The sequence below is a fragment of the Plecotus auritus genome (assembly GCF_963455305.1).
Source record: "Plecotus auritus genome assembly, chromosome: 9".
NCBI classification, from domain to species: domain Eukaryota; kingdom Metazoa; phylum Chordata; class Mammalia; order Chiroptera; family Vespertilionidae; genus Plecotus; species Plecotus auritus.
This window is the reverse complement of record NC_137783.1, coordinates 107699875-107725540: the sequence shown is the minus strand read 5'-3', so window position 1 is coordinate 107725540 and position 25666 is coordinate 107699875. Positions and strand designations below refer to the sequence as shown.

The following is a 25666-nucleotide window of genomic DNA, read 5'->3' as shown; positions in this document are numbered from 1 at the left end:
GCTCGGCCCTGGGTTGGAAGATGGTGATGAATAAAGCCAGAGTAAGAGCCAGTCCTGGGAAGGGCAGGGAACATGCCGGAGGCAGGCAGGGCCGTCAGAGAGCAGGTCCCTCCCGGCAGCATTGGGGTGGGTTGGCGGTTGGGGAGGATTGTCTGTGGGGCCTGGGAAGGGCATTCTTAGTGGAGGGAACAGTCTGAGTGAGGCCTGGTTGTGAAGAGGGAGGGGTTCTGGGTGCGGAGGGAGTTCTAGGGAGGGACTGGCTGGCAGGTGTCTGGGTGAGCTCCCGATGTCGCCCCACCAGGTGAACCCCCCAGACCTGATGAACTGCCTGACCAGCCGCACCCTCATCACCCGCGGCGAGACGGTGTCCACCCCGCTCAGCAGGGAGCAGGCGCTGGATGTCCGTGATGCCTTTGTCAAGGTGGGCTTGTGGAGTGGCCCCTGCTCTTCCCGCCCCTCCGGAGGACGGGGTGTGGATGGGCAGGAGCTGAGGGGTCCACAGAGCTGGTGGGCCTCTGGGCCATGACCCCGACCTGCCCTTGGACCCAGGCTCCAGCCACTGGCTGCCTTGGGCTGAGTCCCACAAGTGGCTGGGAGTTGTGTCCCCCAGAGGCCCTGCTAGCTCTGGTCCCCTCAGGCCCTCCGCCCTGGCCTGCTTTGATCTCTAGCCCCTTGGCCCTCATGCTGGGGCATATTCTTTGGACATTCTCTCTGCTGTGCTGCTCTCCGCCAGGGGCACCCTCTCTGGTCTCTTCAAAGAACACAACAAAGAAAGGCTGGGCTGGGTGGGCAGGGTGCCAAATCCTGCCCGATTCCACAGTCACACTTGCTGTCCCTGCTCTAGGCCCTGTGCTGGGCTCTGGGACCCTCAAGGCATCCTGAGCCGATGGGGAGACAGAGATGGATGGAGAAATGGGAGTCAAAAAAGGGGTCCCCAAACCCTGAGGTCAGGGAGGGTTTCCTGGGGAGCTTTGGAAAACGAGTAGGAATTGTCCAAGCAGAAAAGGGTGCTCCGGGCAGGGGAACAGCTTGAGTAAAGGCGTGGGAGTTTCAGAGCTTGCTACCCCGCGGAAGGGCCCAGGAGCGAGGCCTGTATCCCTGGGAGGCGGTGGCTGGGCCGGGGCTGATGCAGCCGCCCTGCCTCTCAGGGGATCTACGGGCGGCTCTTCGTGTGGATCGTAGACAAGATCAATGCCGCGATTTACAAGCCCCCCTCCCAGGACGTGAAGAACTCTCGCCGGTCCATCGGCCTCCTGGACATCTTTGGGTTCGAGAACTTTGCTGTGAACAGGTAACGATGGGGCTCTGCCCTGTGGGACTTATCTCCCACAACCCGGACAGGAAGGTCACGTCTCTCCCTTTAGACTGCATTAGTCGACCCCACACACACCCTGCCAGGCTGCTGGGAAATTTGACTCCAGTCGTCCCTGTGGGCCCTCTCCCCTTCCTCCCATCCCCTCCAGTCCCCGGGCCAGCTGAGGCCAGCGAGGAGGGGGTGGTGGTGGGGAGGGGGGAGGCTCTTATATTGTCAAGGACACTCCAGGCCCTGATGCCCATTGGCCTGTGCCCAGCTGCAAGGTGCCTGGAAGCAAGTGAGGCTGGGCCTGAGCCAGGGTTGAGATGGGGGTCTTGGCCACACTTGGAGGCCCACACTCTTGGGGGCCATGTGGGCAGACGGATGGAACAGGCCCAGGTGGCAGGAAGCCGGCCCTGCCCTACTTCCTAGCTGCAAGACCCCTGGCAAGTCACTTCAATTCCTGTGATGTTTGGATGACTCGAAGCCCTTCCCACACCCCGCGAAATGCCCACATTGAATTCACAGAGTGTCACCCGGAGGGCGCTGAGTTGGTGGCTCAGAGATGTCAGCTGTCAAGGCTCTGTTTCCAAATCTCACCAGCCCCCTCCTCAGTCTGCCGACACTTTGGACCGCTCCTCCTGGGCCACTTCCCCAGCCTCGGCTCTTCCCCTCCAGGTGCTCTGCCTGGGGCTGGAGCCCACCTGCCCGCCCTCCCCAGGGCCTGGCCATGCAGGGGAAGAGTCCTGAGCCCCGGGCCCTGGCTTTAACTCTCCCTCTGACTCACTGAGTGACCTTGGTGTGTGTGGGGGGGGTGCTTTGCTCTCGCTGGGCCTTGGTGTCCTCTCCTGCACATGAGGGGGGTGGACATGACAGTCACGGGCCCCCGCAGATGTGGAGGCAGACCTGGGCCCCCAAGTGGTGGAGCAGGGCCTGAGAGACACCCCGTTGTCCCTGTGTCCACTGTGCACCCCCCTCCCCAGCTTTGAGCAGCTCTGCATCAACTTCGCCAACGAGCACCTGCAGCAGTTCTTCGTGCGGCACGTGTTCAAGCTGGAGCAGGAGGAGTACGACCTGGAGAGCATTGACTGGCTGCACATCGAGTTCACCGACAACCAAGAGGCCCTGGACATGATCGCCAACAAGCCCATGAACATCATCTCCCTCATCGACGAGGAGAGCAAGTTCCCCAAGGTGGGCCTGCGGGGGGCAAGGGGGTGCACCCTCCACACCCAGCCCCTGCTTTCCTCACCTGCAAAATGGGGCTAATGACACCCGCTCTCCGGGTGGCTCTGGGCCAATTCCAGCGCATTCACCTGGCATTGGGAAATCAGTACAATCCACTGGGTCCTGCACCAGACGCCGAAGGTCTAAGCATGAAGCTGGCACAGAATCGGTGCTCCAGACACGGACTAGGCCTGGAGTGGGCTGGGACTGTGCCCAGGGTTTTACTCCTGGGAGTAGATTTTCTAAGCTGGAATGTACTCTCATGGTTGTGTTGATCCACTTCACCCACTTAACCGATGGGGAAGTGGAGGCTCAGAGAGCTCCTCTGTGGGCTATAAATAAAGGGAGGAAAGCTCTTGAGAAAGACAGGAGAGGGGGTGCAAAGACGGGCAGGACAGGCAGTGGGGCCTGGTGGAGAGTGGGGAGAGTGGATGGTGGGGCGAGTGGGCGAGGAGGCCCGACAGCTGCCCTCGGTTCCCACAGGGCACGGACACCACCATGTTGCATAAGTTGAACTCGCAGCATAAGCTCAACGCCAACTATATTCCTCCCAAGAACAACCACGAGACCCAGTTCGGCATCAACCACTTTGCTGGTGTCGTCTACTATGAGACTCAAGGTACAGGTGGCCTGGCCAGGGCTGTCTCCTTGTCTGTGCCCCTCCCTCCTTCACCCTTCTCCTGCCTAGGACAGAGACACAAGGGCCTGGAATGCAGAGTGGAAATGGTGGGATCAGTGCTTTTTTTAGTTTTGTTTTAGAGATTTTAAAGTGTTGTAGTAAAACATATAAAATTTACTATGTTAACAACTTTTAGTCTATGATTCAGTGGCATTAAGTTGTTCACAATATAGTGCAACCAACCATCATCGCTATCCGTTTCCAGAACCTATTCATCACCCCAAATAGGAGCTCTGTACCTGCTGACAGTAACTCCCCACCCTCTTCCTCCAGCCTCTGACAGCCTCGATCCTACTTTCTGTCTATTTACATATTTGACTATTTGAAGCCCTTCATGGAAGTGGAATCGTACAATATTTGTCCTTTTGTGTTTGGCTTATTTCACTTAGCATAAGGTCGGCAAGGTTGATGGCTGTTAGAGCATGTGTCCTTTTTGGTTATCATTTCATCAGTTGATGGACATTTGAGTCGTCTCCATGTTGTGGCTATTGCAAATAGTGCTGCTGTGAATGTGGTGTACAAGTATCTGAGTCCCTGCTTTCAGTCTTTGGGGTGGGCTCAATGCTGTCTGTGCATATGGGAAACAGGCTTATAAGGGGGATTCACTGTTCTTACAAGACGTAGCCCATTGGATGCAAAGCCAGGCCTAGAACCAGCCCACTTACCCACCAAGACTCTTTCAGCAAAAAGACCACGAGTGAGCTTTGAAGGGGATGCTCTTCTTCCCTCCTGGGACATGCAGTTGGGTTCATTTTCAAGCTAGACGTCAAGAAGAGGGTCAGAACACAGTCAAGTTACTCCACTTGGAATTCTTACAGGGTCTGCCAAAAGCCTGCAGAGGGCCCTAGCCTGCCCCGCTGTGAAGGGCCAGCCTTGAATGGGTCTCAGTTGTGGGATGTGTGTACATGGAGCTCTGGCCATTCAGCCCCAAAGGGTCCCACCCACAGCCCAAGCCATTGAAATTCAAAACAAATAAGTATAGTCATCGGGTTAGCACGTCCTTGTGGAGTTGGTCCAGAGGCAGTAGAGTGTATCATGAGCCACGCTGCAGGGGTGAGATCCGAAGGCTGCTCAGCCCTCCTTAGAATATGAAATGTGCGATCCCACCGGGCTGGTAGAGAGAAGGAAGCCAACGTCACGTGTGAAGGACTCTTGGACAAACCAACGGGTCTGTTGTTTGGAGTAACAGAGGACTGCATTTTTCAGTTCAGTGCCACCAACATTCCCTGAGCATCTGTTACGTGCCAGGCTTCCTGCTGTTGCTGAGGATGCAGCAGTGAAGACCGAGGGAACTTTACAGGAAGTTATAGGATTACAGAATGTTAGGTCTGGAGGGGACACGGGGGCCATCTACTTCTGTGGATTTGCAAGCTGAGGTCCAGAGAGTGAAAGGACTTGCCTAAGATCACTAACCAGGTTTGGGCTGCTTTAAGCAGTTCTGCCAGCACTTTCTGGTTCGCGAAGTCCTGTTTTAACCCGGCATTTCGTTTATAACGTGGATGGTGATAGGTGATCTAAAGAGAAGCAGCAGCCTTTGAGTACTGTCTTTCCCGTCGGACAGACGAGGAAGCTCAGGCCCAGAGGGGACCTTCCCAGGGTCACAGCGCTTTAGTTAGAGCCCTACAATCCATGCCACCCCCAGAGCCCACCCTTCCACTGCTGAGTGCTCCTGCAGCTCACGCCTCCTCAGATGCCCGGAGGGCAGCCAGCACTGGCCTCTGTACCATCTGCCAGCCCGCGCAGCCCGAGTCCTGCGGGGAGAGGGTGCTGCCTCTCTGCAGGGTCCCTCCTCCTCAGCCCTGGGCACCTGTCTCCTGCCCCCCCCAGCACCCCACCCCCATTAACCAGCTCCTAACTCCCCAATAACTGGGCACGGCAGTGGGGGTCTATGTGGTGCAGGGAAGCCTCGTTGGCCCGCACCAGTGGTCTGCGTTTGAGTCTTAACTCTGCCTGTGACCTGCTGTGTGATGTTAGGCACCTTGCTTAGCTTCTCTGAACATCGATTCACTGCCTTGTGGGATGAGAAGGAATTCCTGCTTGTCCCACACCTCCTGGGTGTGGGGGTAGCTGTGAGCATCGGAGCTGTGAGGGGACTTTGGAAACATAAGGCAAGCTATTTTGAGTTAATTTCTGTACTATTAGCTGGTACCAGATCAACACGTAGTCTCTCCCAGGTGACACTTACCAAGTGCTTTTGACACCTTTGTTTAAAAGCCTAAGGCTGGCATTTTAGGCCTTGGGGTTCACTCAGGAAGGTGCCCACTCCGTGCCGGGGACAGACCTCCTGCCCTCTCTCTGACCAGCCTGAAGCGGGGCTGTGTGGTTGGGGAGATGGAGCTCCAGTTCAGGCTCTGCCCTCACTCTCTCTGTGACCTTGGGCCAGTGGCTGTCCTCTCCAGGCCTCAGTGTCCCCACTGAAACATGGGTGTGGGTAGACTGGGTGAATTTTGAGGATCCTCTGGCCTTGCATTTGGGGCGGGGCTGAGTCTTGTCAGGCGGTGGCAGCCGGAGCCGGTGAGGTGTGACTACTCTTTGCCGCTGCCCAGGCTTCCTGGAGAAGAACCGGGATACCCTGCACGGAGACATCATCCAGCTGGTCCACTCCTCCAGGAACAAGTTCATCAAGCAGATCTTCCAGGCCGATGTCGCCATGGTAACGTCGGGGCAGGGCTTCCATGGGGCGGGGAGGGTCCCCAGGCGCCAGGCCGGTCTCTAGGCACCCTTGTCCCAACAGCTTCAGAGCGTCCCAGCTGCAGAGCATCCTATACTTCTAGGAGGGGTTAGGGGCCCTCCAAGACCCTCCCATCTGGTCCTCCTATACTGACGGGGAGGGTATGAGGGGCGTGCAAGACCCAGAGAAGGGTCACGTGAGAGGTCACAGAGCAGAGCCTGATCAGGACTCGGTTTACCATGGGGGTGCCCCCTCCCCCCTGGACCTCCTACTGCTAACAGGGAGCAGGGCAGAGGGATCAGGTCCAGCCTCAAGGCCGTAGGTAGGTGTGGGCATTCAGAGAATGGCACAAAGGATAGATCTGCACCAGCCCTGGAGAATTTCCCACCTCCGTCTCCCCTTTGTCCCTAGAGTGGGAGGCTGGTGGGCTTCTCCCTGCAGGATCATATGGCTTTTGTTTCATATTTCCTCCTGTCCCGTGGCTTCTTTGGGGGGGGGGGCACAGAGAGGCTCACAGGGCGGGCAGGCCGCTGCCCCCTTGGTGCCCATCCACGTGCCTCAGATGTCCCCAGCCCCAAGGAGCCCAGACCTCTGCCCTGAGGGTCCTCCTCTCTCCCTGGTGGGTTTTGCCCTCGGTTCTCTGACCCACCCCGTTCTCCTTGCCCCTCCCCCATCTCGCCCTGCACTGTGGTTCCTGCTATAGTTTCTCTGTGGTTACTCATCGGGCACTCTCCGCCAGTCAGCAGCTTCTGCGAAGGTAAAAGCCCCCGAGGCCTCGGTGGCCCCTGGGCCTAGGCTGTGTCCTTGGTCCCCATGGCACCAAGGTTTGGGGAGAGGGCTGGCTTTTCTTTTTCTTTCTTTCTTTTTTGAGTGTGTTTTTTGTGGAGTGGTTTGTGGCGTGGTTTTCGTTTTGGTTTTTGAGTGTGTGTACTACAGACAACTCAGTTTCTTAAAGAAGGAAACTGAGTCCTAGAAAAAGAGGCAAGACTTGCCCAGCTACCCCGTGAGCCAGGGGCAGAGCCGAGACCAAACCCGAGTCTCCCAAGTCCTCTGCCCCCTGAGCCTCTTCGAGGCATCAAGGCAGCTCCTCCCCAGGCCCTGCACTCGGTCGGGTCCTCGGTGACCTTGTGCGGCAGGAGGGGCAGGTGGTGTTTCCTGCATTTTGCGGATAGAAAGCTCAGAGATGGGGTGTGACCCACCCTAAGTCAGCATCCTGGGGAGCTGGCCCTAGAAGGCCTCACCCGGACCTGCTGGGCTCAGGAACAGCACCCCTGCTGCGTCCTGACCACCTCCTTCAGGTCGCGGCTCCCAGGGCCCTTTAGGGGCCAAACGTGCTGGGTCCCCTTAGCGGCGGCAGAGCGCTGCCATCCCCTTCGCCTCCCTTTTCTCTTCTGAACCCTCAGTCTCCTCTGTCTAATCCTGACATGATCCCACACTTGGTCTAAATGCCGAGTCCCTCTTCCTTCCTGAGTGTCTGGCGCCCCCTGCTGCCCAGTGCCTCACCGAGTTCTGAAACAGTTGGCGAAAGCCACTGCTGCGGAGTGGGGCAGGGGCAGGGCGCCTCTGTCCTCCGCCCCCGGAGCAGCCCTGAACCCCACCCCGTGTGGCTCGGTCAGGTAACCGGGTGAATGTAGGGCCACCACCAGGAGGGAGCCCCAGACTCCTGAAGCACCAGCTCCCAGCACTCCACCCCGAATCCACCCGTCACAGGGTCACACTGATGAGAGAGGTGGGCCTGTAGGCTCTCCTGAATTCTTTCCTTTCGTCCTTTCCATTCTTTCCTCTCAGCCCACCCCTGCCAGGTCCACCCACTCCTCCTGGTCTTGCATAGTCTGGAATGCCACCGAACCCTGTCTTTTCTCCCACCCCTTCTCCTCTCACCCCAAATTACGATTGCCCCGTGTGACAGCAAAAGAAGCTGGGGCCCAGAGAGGCCTAGCTGCTTGCTTGCGCTCACACAGCTTGTGACACACAGGGGTTCGATCCAGGTCTGGATCAGCGACTTGTCCAAGGTCACATCCAAGCGAGGGCTAGTGGGGCTTTTCAAGTCCCCGCTCTTTTCACTGCACGATGCTGACTCTGTGAGCGTCACCCCAGAGAAGGAAGATGCTCTGTCCCTGCTGGAAACGCCACGGCTCTGTTAGAGCCCATGGAAACCAGCTGGGTGGAGTGGGAAGTCGGTTTATTCCACACAGTGTACTGGCTGCAGTGCTTTCTCGGGGCGGAAGCCCAGACGCCTTGTCCAGGGATCTGAACGCATGTCCCGTGCAGGCCCACCCCCCGTAACTCCCAGCCCTGCTTCTTGTGTCTCCTCCCCAGGTGGCCCGGCGGCCCCACCCAGCCATTGCTGCTGGGGAGATCAGCTGAGCACCCAGATTAATGTCTAACCCCAGTCACATGTCCCGGGGCCCTGAGTCCACAGGACGCTTTGTTCACTCTCCTGCCTGCAACTTCCCAGCCCCGTTCCCCTCACACTCAGGTGCCTGCCCCTTAGATCCCTTCTGTGGAATCACTTAACATTGACTTTTGGACTTTTCACTCCTGCCTTTACCCTAGCCCTCCCTGCACCCGCCCAGATGCCATTCCCAAATATCTTCAGGTTATCCCCAAGACAAGGAATATCAGGAAGGGCCACCTTTCCCTTCACTGATATGAAGCCAAATCGGAAACCCAGGTGGCCAGGGGAGTGACGGTAGAGCCTGCTCCATAGCCTCATTCACTCCGTGATCCAGTCATAACTACTGATTGTGTCCATTATATGCCAGACACTGTCCTACATGTTGATGACATAGTAGTGAACAAAGCAGGGGGGAAATGTCCTGTCTGCATGAAACTTACATTCTAGCAGAAGGGGAAATAGTTAATCAGTTAATAATAAGTAAAGTATATAGCATGTCAGGTGGGGCTATATGATATGGAGAAAGATTAAGGAGTGGGGAATGCCGGTGGTGGGGCGTTGCAATGTTGAATAGGGGGCATCAGGAAAGGCCTATGGAGGTGTCAATAAGGGGGGGGGGTGCGGGGGGGAGGGGGAGGAGCCCGCCACGTGCATCGTGGAGGAAAAGCAGGCAGGGAGAGGGATCCGCAGGTGCAACGCCCTCAGGTGCTCCTCACGCCTAAGCCTGCCGGTGCCTTGTGGGAAGAGCGCTGGCTGGAGGGAGCGAGTGGGCGGTGGAGGGCGAGCAGTTACAGGGGCCGGGTCTTGCGGGCTGTCAGGCTGTTGTGTCCACAGCAGAGTGGAGGCGGTGTGGAGAGGTGGGGGAACAGAGCAGCTTGGAGGTTCTTGCAGTGATCCGAGAGAGCACGCTGGTGGCTTGGACCGGGCTGACAGTGAGGAAGTGGGAGGGACGCAGTCCTGGGCCTCTTTCAGAGGGGGAGCCGAGAAGGTGCTGACCTGCTGGGAGTGAGGAGTTAGGGATGGCTACCAGGTTTTTGGCCCGAGCAATTGGAGGTGGACAACTCCTGGGAACCCTCGGACCAGGTCAGCACCACTGCAGATCAGCTGTGCTGTGGGCCGGTACCATGCCAGGCCCTGGGCACAGCAGTAAGAGGCAGGCCCACCTGTCCGCACGCAGCCTACAGCTCAGGAAACACAGACTAAGGTAGTTCCAGTGTGGTCAAAACCAAAGAAAGCTGTGTGTTATGTGTGTGGTTGCGTATATGTGCGCTCTGTGTGTTGCATGTATGTGCTGTGTGTTCTGAAGTTGTGCACTCTGTGTGTTGTATGTGTGTGCTATATGTTCTGTAAGTTGTGTGCCTGTGTTGTGTACGCTGTGTGTTCTGTGAGCTGTGTGTTGTGTATGCTGTGTGTGTTCTGTGAGCTGTGTGTTTGTATGCTGTGTGTGTTCTGTGAGCTGTGTGTTGTGTATGCTGTGTATGTTCTGTGAGCTGTGTGTTGAGTATGCTGTGTATGTTCTGTGAGCTGTGTGTTGAGTATGCTGTGTGTGTTCTGTGAGCTGTGTGTTGTATATGCTGTATGTGTGTTCTGTGAGCTGTGTGTTGAGTATGCTGTGTGTGTGTGTGTGTGTGTGTTCTGTGAGCTGTGTGTTGAGTTTGCTGTGTGTGTTGTGTGAGCTGTGCGTTGTGTATGCTGTGTGTGTGTTCTGTGAGCTGTGTGTTGTGTATGCTGTGTGTGTGTTCTGTGAGCTGTGCGTTGTGTATGCTGTGTGTGTTCTGTGAGCTGTGTTGAGTATGCTGTGTGTGTGTTCTGTGAGCTGTGTGTTGTATATGCTGTATGTGTGTTCTGTGAGCTGTGTGTTGAGTATGCTGTGTGTGTGTGTTCTGTGAGCTGTGTGTTGAGTTTGCTGTGTGTGTTCTGTGAGCTGTGTGTTGAGTATGCTGTGTGTGTGTTCTGTGAGCTGTGTGTTGTATATGCTGTATGTGTGTTCTGTGAGCTGTGTGTTGTATATGCTGTGTGTGTTCTGTGAGCTGTGTGTTGAGTATGCTGTGTGTGTTCTGTGAGCTGTGTGTTGTATATGCTGTATGTGTGTTCTGTGAGCTGTGTGTTGTATATGCTGTGTGTGTTCTGTGAGCTGTGTGTTGTGTATGCTGTGTGTGTTCTGTGAGCTGTGTGTTGAGTATGCTGTATGTGTTCTGTGAGCTGTGTGTTGTATATGCTGTATGTGTGTTCTGTGAGCTGTGTGTTGAATATGCTGTATGTGTGTTCTGTGAGCTGTGTGTTGTGTATGCTATATGTGTTCTGTGAGCTGTGTGTTGTATATGCTGTGTGTGTGTTCTGTGAGTTGTGTGTTGTATATGCTGTATGTGTGTTCTGTGAGCTGTGTGTTGTGTATGCTGTGTGTGTTCTGTGAGCTGTGTGTTGAGTATGCTGTGTGTGTGTTCTGTGAGCTGTGTGTTGTGTATGCTGTATGTGTGTTCTGTGAGCTGTGTGTTGTATATGCTGTGTGTGTTCTGTGAGCTGTGTGTTGAGTATGCTGTATGTGTTCTGTGAGCTGTGTGTTGTATATGCTGTGTGTGTTCTGTGAGCTGTGTGTTGTATATGCTGTGTGTGTGTTCTGTGAGCTGTGTGTTGTGTATGCTGTGTGTGTGTTCTGTGAGCTGTGTGTTGTGTATGCTGTGTGTGTGTTCTGTGAGCTGTGTGTTGTGTATGCTGTGTGTGTGTTCTGTGAGCTGTGTGTTGTGTATGCTGTGTGTGTGTTCTGTGAGCTGTGTGTTGTGTATGCTGTGTGTGTTCTGTGAGCTGTGTGTTGAGTGTGCTGTGTGTGTTCTGTGAGCTGTGTGTTGAGTATGCTGTGTGTGTGTTCTGTGAGCTGTGTGTTGTATATGCTGTATGTGTGTTCTGTGAGCTGTGTGTTGTATATGCTGTGTGTGTTCTGTGAGCTGTGTGTTGAGTATGCTGTGTGTGTTCTGTGAGCTGTGTGTTGAGTATGCTGTGTGTGTGTTCTGTGAGCTGTGTGTTGTGTATGCTGTATGTGTGTTCTGTGAGCTGTGTGTTGTATATGCTGTGTGTGTTCTGTGAGCTGTGTGTTGAGTATGCTGTGTGTGTGTTCTGTGAGCTGTGTGTTGTGTATGCTGTGTGTGTGTTCTGTGAGCTGTGTGTTGTATATGCTGTATGTGTGTTCTGTGAGCTGTGTGTTGTATATGCTGTGTGTGTTCTGTGAGCTGTGTGTTGAGTATGCTGTGTGTGTTCTGTGAGCTGTGTGTTGTATATGCTGTATGTGTGTTCTGTGAGCTGTGTGTTGTGTATGCTGTGTGTGTTCTGTGAGCTGTGTGTTGTGTATGCTGTGTGTGTTCTGTGAGCTGTGTGTTGAGTATGCTGTATGTGTTCTGTGAGCTGTGTGTTGTATATGCTGTGTGTGTTCTGTGAGCTGTGTGTTGTATATGCTGTATGTGTGTTCTGTGAGCTGTGTGTTGTGTATGCTATATGTGTTCTGTGAGCTGTGTGTTGTATATGCTGTGTGTGTGTTCTGTGAGTTGTGTGTTGTATATGCTGTATGTGTGTTCTGTGAGCTGTGTGTTGTATATGCTGTATGTGTTCTGTGAGCTGTGTGTTGTATATGCTGTATGTGTGTTCTGTGAGCTGTGTGTTGTGTATGCTGTGTGTGTGTTCTGTGAGCTGTGTGTTGTGTATGCTGTGTGTGTGTTCTGTGAGCTGTGTGTTGTGTATGCTGTGTGTGTTCTGTGAGCTGTGTTTTGAGTGTGCTGTGTGTGTTCTGTGAGCTGTGTGTTGAGTATGCTGTATGTGTTCTGTGAGCTGTGTGTTGTGTATGCTGTGTGTGTTCTGTGAGCTGTGTGTTGAGTATGCTGTGTGTGTGTTCTGTGAGCTGTGTGTTGTGTATGCTGTGTGTGTGTTCTGTGAGCTGTGTGTTGTGTATGCTGTGTGTGTGTTCTGTGAGCTGTGTGTTGAGTATGCTGTCTGTCTGTGTGCGCTGTGTATGAGCGTCTGTATCTGTGCTGTGTGTGCTTAGGGCAAGGGCTCCCACACAGGCTGGGCACAGCCCTACCAGGACAGCTCTCCGTCCCATTGCTGCTGCCGGGCCAGGGTTGGGGGCAGCCAGCCTGACATTCACCCACCCCCTGCAAACACCCCCAGCTTCCTTTGGCAAACCTTAGGATATGCTCCAAATAAAACTAAAAGGGAAAACACTGCACATTTCAGACCAGCAAGTGTTTGCTGTTTCTTGGCAGGTTCGTTTCAGTCTGGGCTCACGGTCTGTGGGTTCAACGCCTCTGCCTCCCACCCACACCTCACATGTCTGTATCTGCACCCCTGGTTTTGGGCGCTACAGGAGATCAGCTAAATTTATGCCTCATGTGTAGCATAAAATCTTACAATGATAATCAAATTCATTCATAAGAAATCCTCACCCAACAGAAGTTGCCAGCAAAACAATAACATCAAAATGCTTTGGAATAGAATCTGGGTTCTATGGTCAGTGTCTGGGTATCAGTCTGAGACGGTCCGCTTCCTGTTTGTTTGCTGTCCGGCCTCCTCACCCCCCCCCCCACCATTTCACCATATTCTGAGAGGGGCTCCACCAGGGCAGGGAGGTGCCGGGGTCCCTGGTGGGCTCCCCAGGGAGACTGGCTGGTGGAGCACAGAGCCGTGGGCCTCGGGCCACGCAGTGGGAGGCCAGCTGTGTGCCTTCTTAGGAGGCTGACCCAGGCCTGCTCGGCCAGCCAGCTGCTGAACCGCTAATCCCACAGGAAGGGGAGGGCACAGGCAGCACCGCCCCCCCCACTCCGCCCATCCCAGGTTCCCCGGTTGCTGTTCACGTCCACTGTGCCCACTCCCATCGCAGCCTGTCAGCCTGATAGAGAAGGAGGCTCAGCGCTGTTATGTGACCTGCTCAAGACCACACGGGAGGTGGTGGGCCGGGGTTTGAGTGCAGGTCCTCTAACCTGTCTCTAGGAATGACCCCTCTACCCCCTTACCCGTGCTCTAAGGGAGCACGTTTGGCCCTCATTTATTCCTGGAGAGGGAGACCGGAGACAGAGGGGGGCTGTGCCTTGCCTAGAACCCTCCAGCACACCAGGGATGGCCCCCCACCTTCTGTCCCACCTGGCTCAGGTCCCAGAGGCTCCCTGGAGGGGGCATGCCTGGGTCCAAGCTTCAGCTCAGACCAGACAGGTCACAGGGAAACCCCAAGTGCCCGGGCAGCCTGCTTCGCTGCGCTGTCCTCCCTTCGGCCCTGAGCCCGCTGACCTCCCACCGTCCCTTCCCTTCCCTTCCCTCCCTTCCCTTCCCTTCCCGGAGTGCTGGCAGGACACAGGTCAGCCCCTCCCATCGCTGTGGTCCGTCCCCCCAGGGCGCGGAGACCAGGAAGCGCTCGCCCACGCTCAGCAGCCAGTTCAAGCGGTCGCTGGAGCTGCTGATGCGCACCCTGGGTGCCTGCCAGCCCTTCTTCGTGCGCTGCATCAAGCCCAACGAGTTCAAGAAGCCCATGGTGAGCCGCCCTGGCTGGGGGCCAGCCTGGAGCCAGCCTGGGAGGGGGCGATGGAGGGGCTGGGCTGTGGGGGGCAGGGTGGGGACTGGGAGATGTGAGACTGAGGCTCAGGGAGGCGAAGGGGCTGTGGCTGCAGAGCCCAAATCCTCACTGGGCGCCCCTGTCCCCCCAGGGCTCTGGATGTGTTGTTCACCACATGCTCCTCCTAGACTCTGAGGCTGGGGTGGGGGTGGGTGGGACAGAAGGTGGGGGGCCATCACTGGGCCAGGGAAAGTGCTTGGAGGGAGAGGAAACAGGTGGCGGAAGGAAGCCAGTTGTCCGCACGCGTGCTGGCCCCGCCCCCTGCCTGGACACATTCCCCGGAGTGCGCTGACCGGTCCCCCTGGGGCTCAGGGCCAGGTCTGCAGGGGTGCAAGCTCCCCACCTAAAGCAGGAGGAATGAGGCCAGGGCCCTGCCAGGCAGCTGGGTACCATCTCTCCCACTCTCAGATGCCCAGGGACCCTTCTCTGGGCCCCGACCTCAGCATCTGTGGCCTGGACCTTGACAGCAGGACATTCTCACTGCCCTCTGCCTTCCTGCCCCCGCCTCCCTGCCCAGGCCCCTCCACTGCAGTGAGAGACAGGAGTGTCACACGCACACCTAACCGCTCACTGCCTGCTGCCCCCTGGCCAGGCCCCTGAGGGCCTCCTCAGCCCCTCCAGGAGCCCCAGGCCGGCCCTGCCTGCTGCCGTCACAAAAACAACTTTGTGCCAATTAGACAAATGTATGCCTTTCTTAAGGCACTTTACTGTCAGCAGCCAGAAAGTTGTCTAAATAATGACCAATCTGCAATGGCCGTGATATGAAGGGCAACCCCTGGGATTGTGCCAGGCACCTCACACCTGCACAGCCACAGTCCCTGTGAAGTCCCCCGACATGTCCTGCCCTTTCAGGCTTCCACACCTCTGCACATGCTCGCCCTGCCCCTCCAGTGTTCTCCAGGGTTGGAGCGAAGATGGCCTCCTCCATGCAGCCCCTCCGGATGTCCCGGGGGGATTAAGCCATCTCTCCTCTATGCCCCCGAGCACCAGCTCGCCCCCGTGAGGATCTCATTTCTTGCTGCTGTGTGGGTTTGAACTGCAGACCAGGTTCAGTCCCACCTTTGCTCCTCATCTGCGGTGTGGCCTCAGCCTCTCCGGGCCTATGTCTGGGGCCGGGGACACGCGGAGCAGGGCTGGCCTCCCAACAGGAGCCGCCAGCACTGACGCCCTTGGCTCTGGGCAGCTGTTCGACCGGCACCTGTGCGTGCGCCAGCTGCGGTACTCCGGGATGATGGAGACCATTCGCATCCGCCGAGCCGGCTACCCCATCCGCTACAGCTTCGTGGAGTTCGTGGAGCGGTACCGAGTGCTGCTGCCGGGCGTGAAGCCGGCCTACAAGCAGGTACAGAGCTGGGGCACAGGCGGCAGGAGGAAAGGTCCCAGCTCTGGGCTGGGCAAGGGCCCATTTTCTCCCTGAGACAGTGTGCTCGACGGAACGTCAGCTTGCCACCTGAGGTACGGCTGGGAACACTGGGGTCAGGTTGTGGAGTGCAGCGAGGGCTGATGGTGGGCGTGGACTTCACAGGTGGGTGTAATGGATGAGACCAGGGCTACCAAGTGGGCGAGAGGGTGTTGTTTTTTAAATATGTTTTTTATTGATTTTATTTATTTTTTTAAGAGAGAAAGGGAGAGGGAGCAAGGAATAGAAACATCAATGATGAGAAAGAATCATTGATCCACTGCCTCCTGCATGCCCCACAACCCTGGCATGTGCCCTGACCGGGAATCGAACCGGCGACGTCTTGGGTCATGGGTCGACACAACCACTGAGCCACTCCAGCCAGGCAGATGTGGGAGAGGGTCCTGCAGTCACCTGCCGAGCTAAGCAGAAAAGTGAGGGTCGGAGAAGGCAGGGCCTGCTTGGGTCACACAGTGAGTTGGGGCGGAGCTGGAGCAAGAGCCTGGCCTCCCAGCCTTGGGAGGCGCACAGAGGTGGCCTTTCCCGCTCTCCATTCCCTGGTGCCCCCCTGCCCCCCGCTCCAGGACGACCTTCGGGGGACCTGCCAGCGCATGGCTGAGGCTGTGCTGGGCACGCACGACGACTGGCAGATTGGCAAAACCAAGATCTTTCTGAAGGTGAGAAAGGCTCCAAGCCCCACTGCCTTGGGGGCTGTGGACTCCTGTCATGGTGGGAACGGGCGCTAGGGGGCCTCTTGGGAGAAGCTGGCATCAGATGGGGTGGGGGCTGGGCCTGTGCATCCTCCCATCCTGCTATCTGTGATAGGATGAGTGGGCGTGTGGGCGGGAAATGAGGCCTTCTTGGTAGGGGAGGGGCAACTGGTATTGAGCCTAGCTGTGACCTGGGGATGGGGTCAGAGCACTGACCCTGGGTGAGAAAATAGAAGACCAAAGTGGGCTCATGGGTTCAATGCTGACCCGGCGGCTGTCTTCCCTGGGACTCTGGGCAGGCCACTGGCCCTTGCTGAGCCTCATTTCCCCATAAAATAGGATGTGCCTGGAGGGGATTTCTCGAGTGTGTCTTTAGGTCCTCTCCTGTGGTTGCCTGCCAGGCAGGGCTCACCCCCGGCTCTGCTGGGTGCCACCCCCTCACTCTCTAGTGTCCCTAGTTCCTACCCTCCCTGAGCACAAACCTGGACCTCTCTGGCTCCCACCGCAGCCTGGGCGGGGCACCAGAGCCCAGCCTTTGGGGAGGGGGCAGAGCTGGGAGCAGGAAGCTAGGTCGTGGGGCCTCCTGGCCTTGGAGCAGAGCTTGCTGGGTGTTGGGGGTGGCGGGGCCGCTGCCGCAGGGACAGTGTGAGCTCCCAGCACACAGGCTTCCTCATTTCCATTTCCGTTGCATTCGCTTTCTGGCTGTCTGGGGTGACAGGGCAGGGCTCCTTCCTCTGGTACCGGGTGGGGCCTGGGCTGTGCAGGACATCTGGGTGGAGGGAAGGAAGGAGCCAGCCCGGAGCTGGAGGGAGCCCCGGGCTCCAGTGCAATTCCTTCCTGGCTGAGGGGCCATGGCCAGTCCCTTCATCTCCCCGAGCCTTCATTTCCTCGTTGGAAAAATGTGTGCACCGTGCCCTGCATCCACAGCTGCCCAGACTCCGGTGGGGCTTTTCGTCCATGATCTTATGTAGTCGTCACAGCAGCCAGTGAGGTAGGATCATTATGCCCATGTCAGAGGCTCAGAGAGAAGAAGTGAGATGCCCGAGGTCAGGCCCCGGGCTTCCAGCCAGGCTTGGTCTGATGCCCGGCCACGTAGGTAAGGGAGGGAGGGCACGCAGCACGGTGGCGCCGAGTGCCAGGCAGCTCTGAGGACCATCACTGTCCCAGCCTCACCTCTTGGGCTCTTCAGAAACCAGCAGTGGTTTCCAGTCTCAGTGTCCACTTCTCACTCATTCATTCAGAAAGGCTGGCTGAGCAGCTCCTCTGTGCTGAGCTCTCGCCACAAGAGATGTGGCCTGTGATTATCTGGTGGATGTGGCTCCCCCACAGAGACCCAGCACAGGGCCCTGTCTGCCTGGCTCCCTGAGGACCCACTCCAGCACCTAGCACGGTGCCAGCAATGGAGACGGTGGCGGAAGGCCTTGCGCACCTTCATTTTAAAGGCATTGAATGAATGATGAGATTTTGTTTAACCAGAGCGAAGGTTGGGGGTGTGGGGGGAGGAGGGGTCAGGCCTGGAGAACTTGGCAGGGCCTGGATCATGGCGGGCCTGAGTGCCAGGGGAGACCAGGCTTGTCCCTGAGAGTCATGGGCATCACTGTCAGATCACCTGACAGTTGTTTCAGGAGGGCCCCTGCTTAGGGAGGGCCAAGGGGAGCGACAGAGGCCAGGAGACTGGTTAGGAGGCTGCTGCCAAGATCCTAGAGGGTGGCTTGGCCCAGGTCAGAGGCTGATATGACAGAGACATCTGGGAAAGCACGGCTTGGGCAGAAAAGGCCATAGGGATGAAGCCGCTGTGTGTGCCCATTGCACCCTCTGACTCCACCCAGTCAAATTAGGCTCCTCCTGCTCCATTTGTCCCACCCAGAGCTCTGGGAAACAGCCACAAGTACCCCTCTCTGTCCTGTGGCTGTGAGAGGCTGCCCCACGGAGCAGAGCAGGGCTGGGAGCCTGTGCGGCCCAGCCAAGCCCCAGGCCTGGAGTCCAAGAGAAGGAAGAGAGAGGCTTCACTTGGATTCATGGGGGGCCGCTGCTCAGGAGCTCTTCCCCCCAGGACCACCATGACATGCTGCTGGAGGTGGAGCGGGACAAGGCCATTACCGACAGAGTCATCCTCCTCCAGAAGGTTATCCGGGGATTCAAAGACAGGTACGTGCCAGGACCAGCTCCTCCCCATGAGAGCCCCCCCGCCCCCAACACACACACTTTGCTCACCTCTTTTCCTCTAACTGGAGCACTAAAAATAAGCATGCACACCCATAAATGAGTATACACATACATAGCACATGGGTGAACACACAGACACATGATTTACACAGGCACACACATGTGGATTCAGGGGGCACACACATTTGGACGCTCTGTGGTCTCAAATGCCTGATAAAATTTCTCAAAGAGGAAATTTGAGATTTTATAAATTACAAATTTTATAAATTACAAAGTGTGTTCCTTATTCCAAATAAGGGACATGAATAGCTGTGACAATTCACAAATCAGCAGGACTGACTCTGGAGCGTGATTCAGGCTTCACAAAAACCCCACAACCTGCCCCTTTTGCAATTCATCTGGTCACTCCCTCCTCTGCATCCATCCATCCATCCACCCACCCACCCACCTGTCTGTTCATCTATATGTCTGCCCACCCAGCTGTCTGTTTCCTTCCTCAGTTGCTCACGCTCATGTGTGCCTCCAGGCATTGGCGTGCTGGCTCACTCACACATGGCCGTATTAATTTTTCACTCCTCATTTATTTATTACTACATTCAGCAGACACCTGCTGTTTGATGTGTCCTCCATCAGGTCACAGGTGACTGTCATCCTGGAGAAGCCATCTAGAGTGTGCAGGGGGACAGCATTGCGCTCACTCAGTCAGACAACGTGGACTCCAGTCCAACCTCACTGAGTCTCAGTTTTCTCATCTATAAAATGGGGAAATTTGATAGTAGTGAGTGATGTTCACACTGTTAAAATATTCTAATCTTTAATATTATTTACTTATTATTCATACATTTATTTATTCATTCAATGAACACATTTGGAAAATCTCCTTATTGGGTTCATGTGACAAGCCTGTGAGCAGGCAGGGCAGGTATCATTCTACCCACGTCACAGATGAGGAAGCTGAGGCAGAGAGGTGAACCCTGTTGCCCCAGGTCATTTATCCAGGAGACACAGAGCTGGGACTAGCCCTGCTGTCCTGATTCCAAACCCCACCTGCACCCTGCTGCCCTGGGCACTACGTCTCTGCTTTGAGGATCTCCTGCTGTTTCAGGTCCAACTTCCTGAAGCTGAAGAACGCTGCCACCCTGATCCAGAGGCACTGGCGGGGCCACAACTGCAGGAGGAACTGTGGGCTGGTGAGCCTCCCCAAGGGGCTGCTCCTGGCCCCACCGGCCTTTGAACCTGCCCGGCAGCAGGATGAACCTGTGCCCCAGACCCGTGGCCTCCTGCCACCGCCCCAGCTGCCCCTACCATTTCTCCAGCCGAAGTCCAAGTCTGGTCCTCGTGCCTTTTCCCATCTGGTCAGCGATGTTTAGGCTTTTCTTCTGGAATGTTTCAATGAGAGTGAGCACTAGGTCATTAGAGACCTCCGAGGGGGCCCGAGGAGGTGTGTCCCACTGACCTCAGGGGAGCAACTGGGCTGCAGCCTGGGGTTGGGCTGGGGGCAGACAGGAAGGCGAGCAGCTCCTGGTCTGCGGATGGGGAGTCAAGGGCACTGCTGGGGAACTCCCGCCTGCGCCTGCGAGGAGGCAGAGCCCTCTGGGAGCCCCAGTCCGGGGAGGTGAGGGGTGTTGCTTCGGGGCATGCAGTGGGGGAGGGGCCCACGGCAGGGCCGTCCGGGATCAGGGCTCTGAGGCGGCTGTCCTTGCAGATGCGGCTGGGCTTCCTGCGGCTGCAGGCCCTGCACCGCTCCCGGAAGCTGCACCAGCAGTACCGCCTGGCCCGCCGGCGCATCATCCAGTTCCAGGCCCGCTGCCGGGCCTACCTGGTGCGCAAGGCCTTCCGCCACCGCCTCTGGGCCGTGCTCACCGTGCAGGCCTACGCTCGGGGCATGATCGCCCGCAGGCTGCACCGGCGCCTCAGGGCCGAGGTGAGCAGTCCCACCCTGTGAGCGGCCCTGCTCCACCGCATGGGGACAAATCACCCGCACTTGTTGGCTGAGACCTAGGGCTGGGCCTCCCCTGAGGAATGACAACACTGAGACCAGACCCCTCACGTTCATCCTCCCAGCCAAGGATAAATCTTGGGGAGGTGCCGGGGAACCTGGTTTGGTTTGGGGATCAATGGTGTCAAACCTACTCCCCAGCCCCCCAGTCGTGTGACCTGGGGAATTTCTCAGAGGCCTCCGTTTCCCCATCTGCCAAATGATTTGGCAAAGTCGCTCCCAGGCCCAGAGCTCAGTCAGTGAGGTGGGGCAGAGTGGGTGGAAGCAAGGGGCCAGCAACATAGGGCTCTCCCTCCTCAGTACCGGCGGCGCCTGGAGGCTGAGAAAATGCGGCTGGCGGAGGAGGAGAAGCTGCGGAAGGAGATGAGCGCCAAGAAGGCCAAGGAGGAGGCCGAACGCAAGCATCAGGTGAGCGGGGACTGTCCCAGCGCTTCGATGTCCATTCACGGGTCGACAGCCTTCACCGGACACTGGCTGTCCAGCTCTGTCCTTTACTCCCTTCCTCACGTGTGCTCTGGTGTGTCCTGGCCCAGGACAGAGGTGGGAGGGCTGTGGCTCCGGAAAGCGCGGGTCCATGCCCTCAGGAGCACCTTTTCTAGCGGGGAGACGACACCTCCGTAAAAGCCCGCGCCAGGGTCAGAGCACCCAGCATGGGCCACCAGCCACATGTGGTGACTGAGCTTTAGAGATGACACAGCAGCCTGAGCATAAAGTACACACGGGGTTTTGAAGGCAGTGAGGGAAAAGGGCTATAGACGATCTCCGTACTATTTTAAAATATTACATGTTGAGATGACATTTTGGAAAGATTGGGTTAAATAAAATATATGATTAAATCAATTTCACGTATTTCCTGAGACTGTTTTAAGTGTAGCCGCTCCATGCATGGCTCCCACGATCTTCCTGTGGGACAGCGCTGGTCTACAGCCTTGAGCCACTGCGATGGGGTTTTGGGTGGTGTGGTCCCCTCCAGCTGGGGAGGCCTGGGCAGGCTTCCTGGGGAGGTGTTCTAGCTGAGCCCTGGAGGCAGGTGGCCTTACTGTCTGGGCATCTATCTGCACAGGCTCGGAGGGCCGATGGGAGTGAGGCCCGGGGTGGGGAAGCCTGAGGCCGGTCCCTCCCAGTGGTCAGGAGGCCCAGGGGGAGATGGGACTGTGGCCTGGGTGTTGCAGAGGCCCTGGGGCTCCCCAGGGAGGGCTTGTTCTCAGAAGCTATCTCCTCTGCATCACCCCCAACCCCCAGGAGCGCCTGGCCCAGCTGGCCCGCGAGGACGCCGAGCGGGAGCTGAAGGAGAAGGAGGAGGCCCGGCGGAAGAAGGAGCTCCTGGAGCAGATGGAGAGGGCCCGTCACGAGCCCGTCAATCACTCCGACATGGTGGACAAGATGTTCGGCTTCCTGGGGACTTCGGGCGGCCTGCCAGGCCAGGAGGGCCAGGCCCCCAGTGGCTTTGAGGTACGAGGCTGGGAACAGGGGCTGGCGACAGGCCTCCGTGGGGTGACTGCGCCCCCCTGCATTGAAGACCACCTGGTCCCCTCTGAGCAGAGGGCAGCAGCGATGACCCGGGTTGGGGGCCATCGGGCCCAGGCCCTGTCCAGCCGCCAGCCTGCCATAGCTCAGGCACTGTCCCTCTCCAGGGCCACTCACAAGCTTGTATTCATTCATGCATTGAGGTCTCCCCATGCGCCAGGTTCTAAGTCGTGAACAGGAAGGCACAGCACACCTCACAGGGCAGGTGGGGGCTGCAGCCAGCTGAGTCTGCCCCCACAGCAGGGACCCTCTCGTCTCCTCAGGACCTGGAGCGCGGGCGGAGGGAGATGGTGGAGGAGGACCTGGACGCGGCCCTGCCCCTGCCCGACGAGGACGAGGAGGACCTCTCTGAGTACAAATTCGCCAAGTTCTCTGCCACCTACTTCCAGGGCACGACCACGCACACCTACACCCGGCGGCCACTCAAGCAGCCGCTGCTGTACCACGATGATGAGGGCGACCAGCTGGTGAGGGCTGGCACTGTGGGTGCCGAGAGCAGGTCCCTGGTGGGCGGGGACCAGGGCTGACTTTACCCGCCGCCAGCCTGGGGCCAGGCCACCTGGACAAGATCCTAGGCACATCCAAATGCCCTCAGCACAGTGGCCTCCTGTGGGCTTCTCCAGCCCCTCCCCAGCCCCCGTGGACGCTGATGGCTGTAGCGATATCCTGCCCTGGGCTCTCTGACTGCTGTGGCTCTCCCCCAGGCGGCCCTGGCTGTGTGGATCACCATCCTCCGGTTCATGGGGGACCTCCCTGAGCCCAAGTACCACACAGCCATGAGTGACGGCAGCGAGAAGATCCCCGTGATGACCAAGATTTATGAGACCCTCGGCAAGAAGACGTACAAGAGGGAGCTGCAGGCGCTGCAGGGCGAGGGCGAGGTGAGGCCCCGGGGCCCTCCAGGCAGTGTCCCTCCCGCCAGTGGGCACGGCTGTCCAGTCTCCCTAGCCTCAGGGCTCTCAGTAGAGGAGGGTCCTAAAATTCGCCTCTGCCTCACCTCCCGGACCCGTGCTCTCCTCTGTCTACCCCGGGAACAAGTGTCTGAGTGTTTTGTAAACTGTCAGGCGTTGACCACGAGTGAGTGAGGCCACGTGGCAGAGCAGCCGGCCTTCATAGTCAGGCCCGGCGCCATGGAGACTCACCGAGGGCCGCTGGGCGGGTCACTACACTTCCCCAGCCTCAGTTTCCCGTCTGGCGGCAGTAGGGGCCGTGTGGGGGTGAGAGTGGAGGTGTCAGCGTGGGGTTTGCCTCATAAGCATTAGTGTGGAGGTGAGACACTCCTCCAGCCACAGCCCCACGATCAACTGCGCTGGTCATTACTTTGGCCCACTCGCTTGACCCCTGACCCCTGGCCCCCATTGTCCTGAAGGCCCAGCTCCCCGAGGGGCAGAAGAAGAGCAGCATGAGGCACAAGCTGGTGCACTTGACCCTGAAGAAGAAGTCGAAGCTGACAGAGGAGGTGAGTGCAGACCCGGGCTGCCTTAGGGTCCCGCTGGGATGGGAGCAGGAGTCGATGCTGCCTGTCCTCAGGGCGCTGGGATCGCAGGCGACAGGACAGCGTAGGGGGTGATCGGGGAGACGGGAATAGGGCAGTGAGGTCGGGCTGGGGCCAGGTCAGGGAGGGCTTCCCAGACGAGGGGATCTGAAGGCGGGGGAGGGCTGGATGGAGAGGCAGCTGGTGAGGGAGGACATGCCCTGCCACAGCGTTTGCTCTCGGGACCTTTCTGTGGGATGAGAGCCACGGGGCACCGACGCTATTGATTTGTTTGCGCTCAGAGGCTTAGTCACCTTGCCTTTCCTGAGAGCCGTCGCTGCCCTGTGCTCAGGTTGTTCGGCCTGGGCGGGCAGACGGCCACAAACCCGGGCGTTTACAGCGCGGGGCGGGCTCCCCCATGCCCTACATCTGCACACACCAGTGCTTCTCCCTCAAATCCCCCTCCTCTTCTCTGCCGGGGGTGACCTCCTCCAGGAAGCCTCGTGGGACCCCTCCACAGCCACCAGGCTCCTCCTCGGGGCTTCCACGCTGCCTTTGCCTCCGTCCTTGTCCTGTTCCCCATCTGAGGCTCAAATCCAGCCTCACAGTCATGGAGCCCTACATCCAAATCCCCCCTTTGCCCCTGGGTATCTGAGGCACCCGCTCTGTGGGTCCCTGGGAGGGCCAGTGCAAGACCACAACTGTGGGTGCTCAGTAGCTGTGAGGACCCCCCACACCCCCTGCGTCTGGAGGGCACATTCTCACTGCTCACCTCTCACTCACCCCTCACCTGGGCAGGGTGCAGGGCAAGTGCTGTGGGCTGTGTGAGACCAGGGAGAAGAACCCAGGTTGGGCGGGGCCAGGGCATTGGTGACAGGTGATGGTGACTGGGGAGTTGGAACTGGGAGATGCTCTGGGTGTCAGAGTTGTGTGGGAGCCCTGGAGAGAGAGGGGTCCTGCCAAGAGTTGGAGGAGCAGATCCCTGTCCTGACTGGTAGGGAGTCAGGTGGGGTGTCAGGGAGGCTGCAGAGGAGCCTTAACCCCGGAAGTGGGTGCCAGCAGGCCAGTGCTCCTGGCCTGGTGGGCTGGTCATGGACCCAGCGTCTGTTCTGCATGGGGTGGGGTGGGGCAGGATGGGGGCATGACTTGTGGAGCCAGCTCTTCTGGCCACTCCCAGGATTCTGCTCTTGTGGGGACAGGGCAGTGGGCAGACTCAGGCAGGAGGCAGGATCCCTCACTCCTCCTGGCCCAGGTCAAGCCCTGTCCCCTCCCTGTGGCCCAGGTGACCAAGAGGCTGCACGACGGGGAGTCCACGGTGCAGGGCAACAGCATGCTGGAGGACCGGCCCACCTCCAACCTGGAGAAGCTGCACTTCATCATCGGAAACGGCATCCTGCGTCCAGCGCTCCGGTCAGCGCCCGAGGGCAGGGGCGCAGGGAGGGGCGGCTGCTGGGCGGCAGCGCTGGGTGTGGCCTGGGAAGGCTGCTGTGGCTGAGCTGTGGCTCTGTCACCTTAGCCAACAGGCCTGGGGTTAGCCTGCTGCCTGCTGGTCATGTGGCCTCGGTAGAGTTAGTTCCCCTCTGAAAGCCTCCGTTTCTTCCTCAGTAAAGGGGGAGGGGGTAAGTGGACCTGCCTCAGAGGCTTGGGCGCAGATCAGTCTTAGGAAGGTGGTACCCGGGAGGCTCTCAGTAAGTGGTAGCTGTTGTTATCACGCCCTGGCATGCATCTTCCGCTTTCACCGCATCCCTGCCAGCTCAGGCCTGGCAGTGCCCCTGTCCCCGCCCAGGCCCGGGAGGCTCACCTCAGGTCCCTGGGGGTTGGGGGAGGAGCGGGATGATGGAGGCGTCCCCAAGAGCAATGAAGGAATCAACTCAGCTGGGTCAGTGGAGGGGAACTGGCCTTTTCTGAGGACTCACAGGACAGTTGGGCAGGGAGCTGATCCCGTGCACCTGTGTATGCTGGCTGGGAGGACAGCAGGGCGGGGGCATGGGGCCGTGAGCTCCACTTCACCCAAAGGAAAACTGAGGTCCAGAGAGGGCAGAGGCTCCCCCAGGAGTCACTAGCCTCCCGGACCTTCTGCCTTCCCTCCAGGCCTCCTCTCCAGGCCGACACCACCTCGAAGAGATGGTCACAGGACCCAGGGCCACCCGCCTCCAGGGAAAAGGGGCGAGAATTTGTGGCCCAGTTGTCTCAAGAGTAGACCTACAGTGGTTACTTCTAGAGAACACAGTGGCAAGAGCCCTGGGCAGGAGTTGGAAGGCTGGGGTATTGACTCCCCGAAGGACCCCAGCTGGCCCTTCCCTTTTCTCGGCCCAGGTGTCCCGTAGGTCCACAAAGTAATGGGGGTCAAGGACTCCCAGCTGCAGGTGATGAAGTTTTCATGGGTTCCTGACAAGATGGAAAAGATAAGGGTGTTTCTAGAACTAAACTTGATTTATTTGAAGGCCTGCTCTTTGTTCTGAGACTTCAGCTCTCCTGCTTTTTGAATATGAAAATTACCTTGGTTCTATGAAATAACTGTGATCTAGATAA

General features: G+C 57.8%; 1 protein-coding gene across 1 annotated transcript in view; it reads left to right on the top strand.

Moving 5' to 3' along the window:
• MYO7A (myosin VIIA) overlaps positions 1-25666 on the top strand; it is an 84435-nt gene that overhangs the window by 35211 nt on the left and 23558 nt on the right. Inside the window, exons 11-27 of the mRNA XM_080643048.1 lie at positions 302-421; positions 1149-1291; positions 2278-2488; positions 3005-3140; positions 5747-5853; positions 13641-13778; positions 15043-15201; positions 15843-15935; positions 18022-18116; positions 19240-19324; positions 19840-20058; positions 20434-20541; positions 21376-21585; positions 21924-22127; positions 22365-22541; positions 23030-23119; positions 24417-24544. Coding sequence (XP_080499174.1) covers positions 302-421; positions 1149-1291; positions 2278-2488; positions 3005-3140; positions 5747-5853; positions 13641-13778; positions 15043-15201; positions 15843-15935; positions 18022-18116; positions 19240-19324; positions 19840-20058; positions 20434-20541; positions 21376-21585; positions 21924-22127; positions 22365-22541; positions 23030-23119; positions 24417-24544 — 2423 coding nt within the window. The remainder of the gene's footprint in view (positions 1-301; positions 422-1148; positions 1292-2277; positions 2489-3004; positions 3141-5746; positions 5854-13640; positions 13779-15042; positions 15202-15842; positions 15936-18021; positions 18117-19239; positions 19325-19839; positions 20059-20433; positions 20542-21375; positions 21586-21923; positions 22128-22364; positions 22542-23029; positions 23120-24416; positions 24545-25666) is intronic.